At 36.0% G+C, this 14937-nt stretch overlaps 1 protein-coding gene across 1 annotated transcript in view; it reads left to right on the forward strand.

Annotated features, from left to right (window-relative positions):
- The window catches only part of AGMO (alkylglycerol monooxygenase), a 321738-nt gene that overhangs the window by 7338 nt on the left and 299463 nt on the right, over positions 1 to 14937 (forward strand). Inside the window, exon 3 of the mRNA XM_055141569.1 lies at positions 6859 to 7010. Coding sequence (XP_054997544.1) covers positions 6859 to 7010 — 152 coding nt within the window. The remainder of the gene's footprint in view (positions 1 to 6858; positions 7011 to 14937) is intronic.

Below are 14937 nucleotides of genomic sequence, written 5' to 3' on the forward strand. Positions count from 1 at the left end.
TTGATATATTTTATCAACTTATGAAACTAAAGCACACCCCATGTGAAGAAAATATGTCTAATATTTTTGTAGTTTTTTTAATTGGATTTGCTAGGGAGAATATCTCATTTTCTCTTAAAGTCTATCTTACAAAGTCTTACAAGTTGAATCTTATTTGTATGTAACTTCAGATATTCCTCCTATAATAATACTCTTTTTCTATAGAGTACCTACATTTCTATAAGTAATTTTTTCCAAGAGATAATTGAAATTATCTTATCTTCCTTAAATTAATTATCTTAATTTAAGGAAGTATTGAAATTTCATAATTTACTTATCTTAAATCTAACACATTGTGTACATTAAAAAGTTAAATGTAAAGGTTGAGGTTGCTATAGAAGAAATTAAGTTAAATGATTGTTTTGATTGCTATATCATTTCACACTAAAAAAGAAAACTACAAATTGTAATCTCTCTGCTGAATATAGAGGTTAGACAGATTTTACTGAGCAAAAATCAATATTCCACTAGATGGAGCAAAAGTGGCAGTAGCTTTACAAAGAGCAGCTTCCTGGGCCAGGTAAAAAGATACTGAAATAAATAAATTGACAATATTCCTTAAAAGTTAATAACTTTACATATTAACTTTTAATTACTTGTAATTACATATAATTACATTGCTTTATTTTGACTTTCTGAATCTTATAAAGATATTTATGATGATTTCAATTTAATATCGTTTTTTCCCTGATTTTAAGACATGATAGGTAGAAATTAAAATATACAATTTATTTTTATTGATTTTGCATGATCTGGACAAATACAGCTTTAATAACAATTGTAAAATAGTAAAAATTTACAGATATCTTTGGTACTGGATTTATAATTTCTCATTTATAATTCCTCTTGCTAAGAAATAACTATGAAATTTCAACTGTTTGCAATGATACCATTAAATCAAATTTTACTTTATTGATTACTAATTACAGCATGGAGTTTCTGAGAACTAGATAATTCTCAGGTTCATTCAACCTAATGATCTCATATCTTTTATTTGCCTGAAGATACTGATAGGATGAATGCCATGTCCAATGTGACCTTTCCACTTTGGATGGTTAATTATCAAAAAGCCAAGATTGATAATTCACTAAGCAATTCCCAATCCACAAATACTATGTATTTGCATTTATTATTTTAAAATCTCAACTTTGAAAATTTATCTTATCTCCTTAAAAATCCGTTGGTGGTCGAAAATGGGCACTGGTGGAGGGATGGGTACTCAATCATTGTATGACTGAAGTGTAAGCATGAAAACCTGTAAGTCTGTAACTTTGTCTCATGGTGATTCACTAATAAAAATAAATAAAATAAAATAAAATAAAATCCAGAATTTAGGACTTATTAGCACAGCAATTTAGTACCTTGACAGATTTCATAGTTACTGAACATTGGCAGGACAAATTTCTAGACTTGAGCAAAAATGATACATAATACTTAAATAGTTAACTACCTTTTGTTAGTTAGAAGGCAGATCTGAGATCAAAGTGGAAATGGCTAGTTGGGGAAAATTTATGCCAGGAAATAGAACAATAGGAGAAAAATCTCTAAACAGGTTATTGGTACGAGGATTCTAATATCCCCATAAATAAAGATCATGTTCTTGGTTTCACAAGACCAAGAAAGGGGATCTGATATTTGGCTATCCACTGTTTCTTGCTTGTTGCGACCCAAAATTCCAGTATTCCATCTCCCTATGATAAAGTAAGTTCACTCTATCCGTCTGAGTTGCAGAGGCTTCTCCCCACAGGATAGGGTTTAGAAAGTTGAAGATTGAATTCCAAAGTGACAAGTTATGGGGGCTGGGAAGGGGCTGGGAGAAGATCAAGAAATTAGGAAAAGAAAGGAGAAGGAACTTTGGTTAATGATTCAAGGTCTGGTGGGAACATTTTTGAAAATGTAGGTGCTATTTCCTGCAATCAAGGGCTTTCCAGAGTTTGGTGATCATTTCCCAGCTGTATCCTTTGCTGGACTGTTTTTAGTTGTGGGCACTGCAATGGCTGTTTTTTCCCATTTGTGGTAGAAGAGGATCATATTCATCTTGCTGATAGAAAGCAGGGATTATAACTCCCACTGCTTCTTCCCTCTTTCCTTTCACCTTCAGGAAAGTTTGGCTTCGTGCTAAAGTGTGAAAAAAAAAAAAAAAGGTCTTGACTATAGTATGTCAGGCATATTTCAGCTCAAGTTATGTCAACCCTAATAAGTAAGTTGACAGGGTAATAAATTGGGTGTCTGCTCAAGACCTGGCACCTGTACAGGAAATAAAAAAAAAAAAAGGTATTTCCATTGCAGGCAGGTTCTCTTACAAATGGAAGTTTTCCAGGGACCTCTTTCTTTTCTTAGAAAATTTTGATATCTTCTTTTTCCCTCTTTCCTTTCCTTTCCATTGCACACAGGCAAGGTTGTGTTTCTTGTGAATTTGGTCGAAGAGCTTGCTGGGGCTCTCACATCTGGTTGTCTTGCTCTCACACGTGGCTGCGATGATTGCTGGGGGTTGCATTTTCTTGAGCACTTGCAGATGTGCTCACTGTGGCTTCCACAACCAGCTGCAATGCTCGCATATCTTTAGTTCTGGTGCTCTCTGGAAATCTTACCATTATTGGGGGATCTCATGGACACTGGCTAGTGTGTGCTGGAAAAGGAGTGCAAAATTGGGGTGCCAGTGGTCACAAACAGAAGGGCTGTGGGGACTGGGATGGACTCAGCTGGGCAGTACTGAATATTGGCCAAGTGGCCCCATGCTTACAAGCAAGTGTTTCAGCCAGTGAGTCTCCTGCATACATAGAGCATACTTAGACATTTCAACTATCTTCTGTTGCTCAAGTTTCGGCCATGTTTTCTGAGCTTTATATTTTCTTTCTGAATTGTCCTTTTAAGGGTTATAAATAGAAACAATTTTGTATATGTTGTCGTCTGGAGACATTTATATAGTTGTCACTGGGGCAGAAGACTACTGGTAATTGGTAAATCAAGGCTTGATATGCTGCTAGTGAGTGGTTCTGTAATTCAGAGCACATCCCCTCCTAACAAAAGATTATCTGACCCCTATAGTAATAATGTCAAACTGGTTTTTAATCACTGTTTCAGGAAACCATGTAGAATTAGTATTATTTTCTGTTTTTTTTCTAACCTAAATTGAATATCACATGGCTCCTCTCTGAAAATCAATGATAATATTCCATAATTGAGGTGACTATTTCCACAAGACAGACCCTTTCAATAAAGAATTAAGAAGTGCTTACCTATATAAAAAGGTGACCAATCAGCTAGCATGATTTAAAATAAAAATTGTTCTTTCCTCTTATTTTGACAAATAACCAGGATAACAAACTGGAAGGTGTGATTTAAATGTCAAGTTCCCATGATGTTCCAGAATGTAATGAGACCCATGGTCTGAGATCATCCTCTCTTATGAGCAAACAGTTGATGTGAACATCTCGGAAGGCTTATCCTAGCTATATCTATATTTCCAAAACATCCACTTTTGATTATCTTGTCATGTCTAGGTGTTTGCATACCTTCCCAAATTGACTTTCCTTCTGATTTTTGTTTGGGGGCTATATCTGGTGATACTCTGGGGGGTATTCCTGGTTCTTCACTTAGGAATTACTCATGGAGATGCTCATGGGACCATATAGGATATTAGTGATCAAACCCAGTTTGCAAAGCAAGCCTTCTACCTGATGTACTGTGTCTCCAGCCCCTGCTCCCCCCTCCTCCCCATATTGAATTTCAAAAGTGCTAAACCAGAGAAGGAGCACCCAGTGTGTGCTCAGTGTGTGCTCAGGGTGTGCAAGCAGGCTCAGGGTGACTTTGATGGGAGTACTAGAGTTTGTACTAGAGTTTGGAATATACATATTGTTACAGATGTTTTCATTAGTTTTCTTGGTCAAGGTCTCAAGGAGAAAATCTGTTTTTTTAAGCATATACTGTCACATTTAAAATTGGTATCTAAAATCTGGTGATCTGATGTCCTAGACATTCCTAGTCATCACTTATGTTAATGTGATCTATTAATGTTTTTTTGTTTTATGATCAAACAATAACTTAAAGCATTTAATCTATGTCAAATGATAGTCATACACTTAAAATCAAAATTGGATGAAAAGGAAAGGCCGACATTTCCAAAGTCTTTGTAGCATGCCTCAAAACTGATGATATGAAATGAAATTAGGTATCCCCCATTTCTTTTTCTTTAACTTAATAAAGTTTTGGGCTGGAGGGATAGCACAGCAGGTAGGGCATTTGCCTTCCATGCAGCCGACCTGGGTTCAATTCTCGGAGAGCCCGGCAAGCTACCGAGAGTATCCTGCCTGCACGCCAGACACTGGCAAGCCACATGGCATATTCGATATGCCAAAAACGGTAACAACAAGTCTCACAATGGAGATGTTACCGGTGCCTGCTTGAGCACATCAATGAACAACGGGATGACACTGCTACACTGCTGATAAAGTTTTATTTTTCAAGATGCAGTTGGTACCTGCTCACTCATCTAACCCAGTGGCTGAGAAATCCCCAGCATTGGTGTTTCTGGTGTAAAGTACTTGAGCTCTGAAACCAGTTCAATAGGTTTCTTACTAAGGAGCTTCTGGAGGCTATCCTGCCTGGGACACCCCAAATGTGTAGCCTCTCATACACAACAGGGGTGGGGGTTAAATATTTATAGTTGGGAACTTCTTGCACAGCTTGTCATAGATGGCTTTGTCAAAAAAGACTAGGTTATTGAGCTTGTTCCAAACTTTGCCTTTGGACCCCTTCTTTTCCACCATGCCCCCAGATGGATGGTTTTGTCATGTTTGGCCGACTTTCTGGCACTTTTATTTTCTCTGGGTCCTGGGGGAGCATCACAAGCCTCAGGGGGAGCAGCTCCCATGACACAACCTCACAGTGCTTTCTTCGGGCTCAGGAAAATTCAACTCTGACCCTCTTTTTAAAAGTTTAATTGACACCACTTTGCTTTAATGAAAGAGCGACCTTTATCTGTCTTTTTGCTAACCAGTAGAAGTCCAAAGAGGATTTTCACTTTTACAACAAAAGGCGTAAAGTATAAATGGCATTTGGCATTTGTCTCCCAGTAGCTGTTCTAGAAGCAGAAAAAATAAACAAAATAAATAAATGAAGTAAAAACATTAAATTATCTTGTAAAATGCCTTCTAATTATCAACCATCTAACTTGGTTATGAATTATAAGTAAATATTCATTAAGAATAATATTTGAATTATTTTTTATATTTGTGATCATTAATCAAATGTATGTGATAAAATGTATATCTATATATATATATCTCAATTGTGCTTAAATTTGATCACAGAAAATTTGAGACAACAAATGCTATGTTTAATAAAATTGAAGTATATTTCATGTATTTTTGAAAATTCTTCAAATACATTATGAATCTGTGGTACAACATGTGAAAAATGCTGTCTGGTGTTGGTTTCAAAAAGAACAATTGTTTAACTATGCATAATTTGTTCCTATTTAGGGTTATCCCTTGTTATATCTTGACAGTAGTTTCTATTACTTCAAGAAATATTAATTGCTCTGAGTTTTCAACATATAATTTTCAAAGGAGCTCATAAAACATTATCCCATACAGAAACAATGTTACAGAAAGTCTATATCAATTCGTAAAATAGAGAAGTGGTGAACATAGAAAAAAAAGAATAGAGAAGAAAATTTAAAGGCAATTTTTATGAGATTTATATATTTTAATGCCACAGGCAACCTGTAGTCTCATTAAAATTATGCTATTTAAAGTTATCTACTTTTTGTTTACTGTTTTGGAGGGTGAGGGTGAGAGTTGAGAGTCACACGTGGCAGTGCTCAGGGCTTACTCTTGGCTTTGTGCTCAGGATTTACTCTAGGAAGGCGTGGGAGACCATATTATGTGCCAAGAATTGAATGCATGTCAGCTGTACTCAAGGCAAATACTCTACCTGCTGTACTATTATTCTGGCCCCCAAATTAACCAATTTTGATGTCAGAGAGTCCAATTCAAATGTCTTGCCTTGCTGCTGAGATCGGTTTGACCCTGGCACCACATGGTCCTTCAAACATTGCTGGTGCTACCCTGTGGTCCTTGAGAATCACAGGTAAGGTCCTGGAGGGACCCCTGGACACCACTTGACGGACCCTAATGATCCTCCCACTGCAGGCCTGAAGCTACGCTGCATCCACTAACCCTAGCATTGAACTGTTTGCCAATAATCAGGAGAAGGGAACTATAGGGCTCCTAAGCAACCCCCAGCCCATTAAATAAGTAAATGTTTTAACTTTTTGTTTTCTTTAAAATAATATCTTTTTGCTGATCTTGAAAATTTAGAACTAATTCACAAAAAAGTAAGTCATTGTTTTGTTGCATACGTGTTTTATTTAGTAAAAGTCTTACAGTGGTTTCCAAGCCCTCACTCAACAGACTGGTGAGCCACAGACATTTCCTGCCAAACTGAGAAAAAAATTGGTGCCTTTTAGAACATGGTAGCCTGGATCATGTAACTGATATAGAGGGACAGAAAATTTCTGTGGACCAGCACTATCCGTGGATCAATGGTTGAAAACCAGATTTTAAGAAAGCATAAGAAATGAATAGCCTCCTAAATTTTGTGAAGTTGAGAGATCATGATACACAGAAGCAGAAGTAAATGATCCGATGAGTTATTTTGACAGTCTTTTAAGATATGACCAAGCAATAGGAAAAAAAAAAGAGGATTTTATTTTAGTGTACAAAATATATTAGTTTTAAAATATTATCTAAAATTTTAGCATAATCTTACACCTGAAATGTGATGCAATATTGCTTATAAATTTTATGCTTTCAGCTTGTTTTCCAGGAGCATTGAACTGACCACTTACATTTATGTCTGGGATAACTATAGACTTATTGTTTTGCCCTGGGATTCTCCCTGGACTTGGTATTTAACCTTCTTAGGAGTTGACCTCGGCTACTACTGGTTCCATCGCATGGCCCATGGTAAGTCAGAAATCAAGGCTGTATTGATAATTTATATTGAATTATGTTCAATACATAGTAGGGATTCAGCAAATACTTATTGAATGCATAAATAGTGGATAATTGTACAGACATCTGATAAAAAATAAAGGTGACCTTGCAGTTTGATTTATTTTAATTATTCCTTTTTTTATTCTCCTTCCTTTCTTTGTTATTATTGTTATTGTGATGACTGGGGACTGCATACACACCTGGCTTGTGGCAATCATACATTTTCAGTTAGGTGCTTGTTGGGGTTCAACCATCAGGTGTCTGGTGTTCCTGCTATAGGGAACTCCTCACTGAGATTTGCAATCTGTCTTTGTTGTGGTTCTTGAACATGTGAAGCTGGGAAACACGCTCTTAATTGAGTCACACCAGTGATGGTGGTGGTGCTCCTGAGGGTTGCTGCCATCCTTGCCTAAGGTCACACGTCCTTCGGTGCTTGTATATCATTTTGTGTTACTGCATTCACTGGTGGCTTTACCCCTTTAGTGGGGTTTTCACCCACCTGGCTATGGTGAGGCCAGAAATGATTAATGATGCCAGGAATTACAGACATCATAGCTGACAGACTCAAATTGCAGAGCTACAGAACCGCCAGTGAAGTGAAATGCAATCAGCTAAGCACTAACCCAATTGTGCTGCTTCAATGTTACTATAGTTTACAAACTTTCTCACCTAATATAAAACTCTTGGTGTGTTGGTTCTCTGAATTTGCTTTTAGGGATTCTTATTTGCACCTTACAAATTACATTTATTTTCACCTAACCATAATGCCCAAAAGTAGAGAGAGAGTATGGGTGAATTGAGACAAGGGAGGACTGGAAAGGGGGGCGTAATACAGGGGACATTGGTGGTGGAGAATGTGCACTGGTGGAGGAATGGGTGTTCAATTATTGTATGACTGAAACTCAAACATGAAAGTTTTGTAACTGCATCTCATGGTGATTCAATAAAAAAGCCACCTTGACAGAGGAAGTAAAAAAAAAAAACAACAAATAACACTTGTTGCATGTGGGGCACCATGTGTTTGAACTCTTCACCATATGCTGGTAAGACTCTAAGTGCATGTATCATTTTCTCTGTGTCTTACATTGAAATTCCAACGGAAATAGTCTAGTCATTTTTGAAAAAAAGGTGCATCTGGTACAGCTCTTCTCTCTAATTACAGAAAAAAAAAGATGTTTAGAAAGTGATCATTATACTATACTTTTTAATATAACCACAACTCTTGGAGTATATAAATACACACAATATCAAACCTTAAATTTCAATTCGTAAGGGTCATTTGCTAAGAGTTCTATAGCAGCATGAAATTCTAGGTAAAGTAGGCTGTTCAATGTAGTTTTGGCAGTACTTCTGCATTATAAATTTCAATGCAATCAGCTAAGCACTAACCCAATTGTGCTGCTTCAATGTTACTGTAGTTTACAAACTTTCTCATCTAATACAAAACTCTTGGTGTGCTGGTACTGTGAATTTGCTTTTAGGGATTCTTATTTGCACCTTACAAAGAAATATTTTGTTATGAAAAGGGACAGAAGAGTAGAGCACAGTGTACAACACTCTAAGGGTAAGAAGAGGTTAGAATATGCTTATAGAGCTCAGGTGATCAAGTGGTCTCTAAGGAGGAATAAGGCAAGCGAATGTATATCTGGAGGAAAGTGCTAATTTTTTAAAAAAACTTCTAAAGAGTTGAACACAGGATTTCAGTGGGTGGTTTTGTTGTGTGGGTGGGGAGGAAGGAAGGAAGAGGAAGAAACCTGGAATAATAATGAAAAATAGATGGGAGATGGAAAGAAGAGACGGAGATCAGGGTGAATGACTGGGCTGTGTGTAGGAGTATGTATGACCAAATATCCTTCCTAAGCGAGAATGGCGGAAATAGGAACAGCTCCAACAAGTTATACTTAAGGTGGCCAAACTTTTAATATAGCATTACTTCTATCAAAAACTTTGAACATGCACATTTAATAAAACCTTGTGCATTTTTTTCACTAAAAAATGGAAGTAACATGTAAACTAGAGTTGTTTGTTATAACCTTTGTCTTTGAAAATAGTTGGTCAGCTCTTGAGATCATTTCCTTGTATATAAGAACAAGAGGATACTCCCAAATTGAACGTGATTAGGAATAAAATATGGTCCTTGTAGTAAATGTTAGATTTTATTTCAAGAGTTCTTTTTTTTCTCCCTCGTGTACCCACTGCCAATCGTTCTCATTTTCTATGCAACAGATGGGTAATGCAGAAAGAATTTACATTGTATTAGTTCATTTCAGGAACCTTCTAATATCACACTGTCCTGTACAAATGTGTTTGTTTGGGAAATCTGCAAATTCGCTTACTCTTTAAAAGCCCTTTTAACAGGAAACAAAGAACCAACAAAATATTGCCAAATATAAAGCTTTAAAAAATAGTTGATTGTAAGTGCTCTCAGTTAGGAAAGAGCAATAAAGTAAAATCATATATTAAAATCTCAGAATCAAGGCTGTTTAAAGTATGCTTCCCATTAGAAAACTTTGAACCAAATCCAGTGGAGGCAGGCATTAAAAAAATCTGAAAACCTTCTGGAAAAACACTCACCACCTTCAGGCTATGAAGCCTAATCATAAGTTCAAAGACTTGACTTGTGATGGAAAGCTACCAGGAAAAAATAAATTAGGGAGCTGAATTTGTTAACCTTTAATATGATAGTCATTTTTTTAAAATTATGTGATATAATGTAAAATAATAAGCAGAAATTTTAAATGTAGAGGTAAGCAGGGGTAAGACAAGGAAATTTCCTGAGACTCTAGGATTACTGATATCATATTGGTTAATTGATGAAATTTAGCGAACTGAAAAGCATGAATATTTGTAAAATCCAAATGTCACCTGAAACTGTAAGAAAAAAGATCTTGGTTTTTTATTTGAGGTGTCCCTTCATCTTCACTACTTGCAGCAAAATAATATGTTAAAAATAGATTCATTGTCTTTACAAAATTAAATGCTATGAGTTTTGAAGAAACAATATAATTTTATTTGGACATCTATTTAAAATACACCCTTTGGGGCTGAGAGATTGTACAGGCACTAAAGTGCATGCCTAGCATGGGACTGAACACAGTTCTACCTCTGGTACTACATGTTCGTTCATGCACTGCTGAATGCAGCCCTCAAGGGCCCTGCACACCTCTGGAGTGGCTTAGGGAATCCTTGACACATCCAGCCTAAGCATCATGGAACACCCTGGCCTTTGAATTGAACCACTAGCCCTGCTGAGCAGCGTGGAGGGACTTCCATGCCTTGGTATCACTTGGGAAACTACCATCAACCCAAGTTATTTCTTTAGTAATCCAAATTATTACTAGCCCTTTTTTTTGGGGGGGGGGAAATCAAAGAAAATTATTAAAACAATTGTTTTCTTGCTTTTTAAATAGATTTACTATTTGCATATGAAAAAACACTGCAGACATATTTGCTGTCTTTCACATAACTGTTTCCTTTTATATCTAATAGCTTATTATTGGAATCTTCTGGATTTCTCATGGAAGATCATGTAATTAAGAAAGAGTGACCAGATTATATCCTCCTTTCCAGTTCAGATTCCTTTTATATCCTTTTCTTCTCTAATTGTTTTACTAAGACTTCCAATGAGACCGATGGCATTGGGTACACTTGAGGGAGAAAAAGACTCTTGAAATAAAATCTAACATTTACTACATAAACCACATTTTATTCCCAATCATGTTCAATTTGGGATTATCTTCTTGCACTTATATACAAGGAAGGAAATAATGTCAAGATTGAATAGTAGCACTGAGAGTGGATATTTTTATTTTTTCCCTGATCTTAAAGAAAAAGCGTTCCAGTTTTGCCATTTAGATGGCTGTGGGTCTGTTATTTGTGGACTTTATTATGCTTGTGTACATTGATTCTTAGTCATTTTGTTGAGAGTTTTTAATAAATTTTGTTTGGGGACTTGGATGGAGATAGACTGTATAGAAATTTCTCCTTTAGCAGATGACTTCATATTATACTTTCTCTAATTACTATTTCCTTGCTTGGTTACTTTATTTTCTTTTTAATTTATTCTTTTATTAAATCACCATGTGGAAAGTTGCAAAGCTTTCAGTTTTAAGTCTCAGTTATACAATGCCCAAACACCCATCCCTTCACCAGTGCACATATTCCACCACCAAGAATTACAGTATACCTCCCCCCACCTCCCCACCTCCGCAGCCCCCCCCATCCCAGCCTTGTAACTGATAAATTTCACTTTACTTTCACTTTACTTTGATTACATTCAATATTTCAACAAAAAACTCACTATTTTTGTTTGGAGTTTCTCCCCCCTAAAGTCGAACCTGCTGAAAAGGAAGCATTTGATAATTTGTTTTCCATTGATGAGAATGAAGAGATATGAGGTCGAGTGGCTGCACTAGCGGCCACACGGTTTTGGATTTCTGTATTTTAGTATTTTAGTAACTAAGTCCAGAGAAATTTCTGCCAGAAATTGCATCATTGCAAGCTTGCACCTTTCTGCTACTTTATATTCCACATATGAGTGCAATATTTCTATATCTGTCTCTTTCTTTCTGACTCATTTCACTCAACGTGATTTAAATCAAATACTGTGAGATCTGTACTCTTCCAGCTCTTTCAGAATTCTGAAGAAACAAGTACCGTTCCTAATAGCTTCAATGGAGACTGTTAGTTTGGTTGGTACACACAAGGATATGCTCACTGAGCACTCTTCTTGGTGTTCTAGAAAGTATTTCAGGGGCCCGGGATGGAATTGGGTCAGCTACATGCAAGTCAAGCACCATAACAACCCGAGCTGTCTCTCTGGCTCCTGAAGACTGCTTTTGAGAGCACTGTTTTTCTTGTGACATTTAATGTGTCACACATTAAGTGGCTAAACAGAGTGCTGGGTAGTGTTTGCCTCATGGCTCAGTCAGAGTTTAATTATTCTGTTAAGATGCACTGCTTTGGCCTGCCACAGAGTTAGGCTGTAGGGAGGGAGGTGGGGGAGGTGGTGGGGATAAAGAAAATAAAGATACACTGTTCTCTAGGATAATTCCAGTGTAATACCAGTAACCAACATTTAAAGTTTACCTTTAAAAATACTTATCTGTCTTTTTACTAGTTAATAATTCTTTAACTTCTCTCTCTCTATATATATATATATTATATGTATATATATTTTTTCTGTCTCTGCGTGTGTGTGTGTGTGTGCTTAAAGGTTTGATTCTTCTCTAAGTCCCACGAGGAGTACTATTGGTTGTGACCCATAACATAGGGTTAAAAAAAAAACAGCAATAAAAGAAAACTCAGAATTTCCATAGACTTCCAGGTACTCAATGATATATTCTAGATAAGAAACACAGCATTTGTCACCATTTCCAATTAGTTCATTTCAATGACAGGGATTATTTTATATCTATTGTTGAATATTTGTTCATTAATATTTAGCTTTGTAATAAAATGTGATAATTAATTTCCTCAGAGCCCTACCTAAGGGAGTCTTCCTAGAAGTGGTAGCTTCAGCCATCCATAAACCAAATCCAAATTTCTTCTGGTGTTCTTGATTCCTATATGTAGTTAGTACTTAAAAAGCACAATTAAAACAGACATTCTGGCTAACATCTGAGAACTGTAAGTATAGATGCATTGAGATAATGATCAGAGAATTATTGCTATCTAAAAGGAAACCCCTTACCACCAAAGATAGGAGTTTGAAGAACTTTAACAGTCTATTTTTGAGCATTTGTTTTGAGCAATCTATTTTAAAGCAGTCTATTTTGAGCACTTACATGAGTGGAGACTTGTTTCTTGAAATTCTTGGGAGAATTTAAGGATGGACATGCTAGTTTTTTCCAGGGAATAAACAGAAACAAACCTCAGAAACAAGTAGTCAAAATGAAACTGGAAGGCAGAGGTATAGTAAAAATCAATTTATGAGCCTTGACTGACTAGTTTCTCCTTGAGACACTTTATGTATTATTTTTTTCTTCATTTTTCTAAGGTCTGCACCCTTGCTTGTTACAGAACAGAAAGAACATTATAATTTGAGCCAATATATCAAGACTATAATCCTTCATGTGCAACTATTATACACATACACTTGATATTAATTTTTATGAGATAATTTGTACTCACTTCATTTAATTCATTATTGTGAAGAAGTAATATTGAGGAATTAGAAATGCTTAATATCTTTATGAAGAAAGATGCAGAGAGCACGTGTCTTGCACACAGTCAACCTGGGTTTGATTTCTGGCTTTATATATAGTCTCCAGATCCCAGTGAGGAAAGATTCCTAAGCACAGATCCAGGAGTAAACCGTAAGCATTGCTGAGTGTGGCGCCCAAACAAACAAAAACAAATATTTAAGGACTAACTTGTGCGATAGCACGGAGTTAGGGTGTTTGCCTTGCACTCGGCCAACCCCAGGTTCTATTCTTCTGCCCTTCTTGGAGAGCTGGGCAGGCTACCAAGAGTATCTAGCCCGCCCACACGGCAGAGTCTGGCAAGCTCCCCATGGCGTATTTGATATGCCAAAAACAGTAACAACAAGTCTCACACTGGAGACATTACTGGTGTCTGCTCTAGCAAATCGACGAGCAACGAGATGACAGTGACAGTGATTTATCTTATATCAAATCAAGAAATTCAACCCAGATAGTTTTCTTACTAATGGATCAAGTCACTGATTGTTTATTCTATAAATATTAGATATTATCAATTAAATCCAAGAATGGTAAAGGAAAACAAAATATGGCCACGAAATAAATTATAAAATTAGTGAAACATTTTTTAAAAACTCATTATCACTCATTTCTTCATTTCCAAATTATTGAATATGCTCATCAAATTTTCTCAAAGCAGTATGTACAACAAAACCTTCAAATATAATATATATAAAAGAGATTAATGAGCTAAATAAAATAATTCATTTTGAACTATAAAAAGATTTGAACTATGAAAAGAGTTAGGGGTAACCACCAGAAAAAAGGGAAAGGTGTTGGGTTAATCAGTCTGCAAGAGACAAATGTACGGTGAAGAATAGAATTGGACTTTCAATGAACTTTAATATACATATGATATGATATTATATATTGTAGAATGCACACACATATATATGCTTCTTTTCAATGATGAGCATCTGAAACTAAGTAAGATAATAATGCGTTGTTACTATAAAATGTCTCAGAATCTTAAGGTGAAATCTTGCCTTGGTTGCTTCATCTTGTTTTGTTTTTGCTAATTTTTAAGCTAAAAAACTATACAACGTTGTCCATTTTGAGTAACTGAAGATACTGATAGAATAAGCTTAATGCTAGTTCTTTGTACTTGAATGAATGTTAATATGATGAATAGTCAATACAGGTAGGTACACCGTGGGCAGCCAATATGAAGTAGTCATATCTGTCTTCACATTCCAGGGCCTGACAACATGATTTTGAGGGCTTTTGTGTCAGATATTTCCCATCCCCTTTATAGAGTATATACTCCCACAAACATACTAAGAGAAGTTTTTCAGAATTTCACCAAAGAATTATATTATTTTCCCTGGTTCCAGTACTAATATGAAACTTAATTAGCTACATTCACATTAAATTATTGCCATTTCTTCTTATACACAAAATTCAAAAGCATAAGATACAAACTCAGAAATAGTGTTGTTTTTTGTTTGTTTCTTTAGTTTTTGTTTTGGCCCACACCTGGAAGTTCATGGGGTTCTACTTCCAGTGCACTACTTGGAGGTCTCTCTCAGCTGTTCTCAGGTGATTATGTGGTGTCACTGATAAAGAGTCTCCTGCATGGAAAGAATATCCTCTCATCCTTTGGGATGACTTTCCAGCCCTCTAAACTATTGCTCTTATTCCTCTTCCCTCTCTGTTAGTAGAATCTCATCATAGAG

Source organism: Sorex araneus, chromosome 1 (genome assembly GCF_027595985.1).
Source record: "Sorex araneus isolate mSorAra2 chromosome 1, mSorAra2.pri, whole genome shotgun sequence".
Classification (NCBI taxonomy): Eukaryota; Metazoa; Chordata; class Mammalia; order Eulipotyphla; family Soricidae; genus Sorex; species Sorex araneus.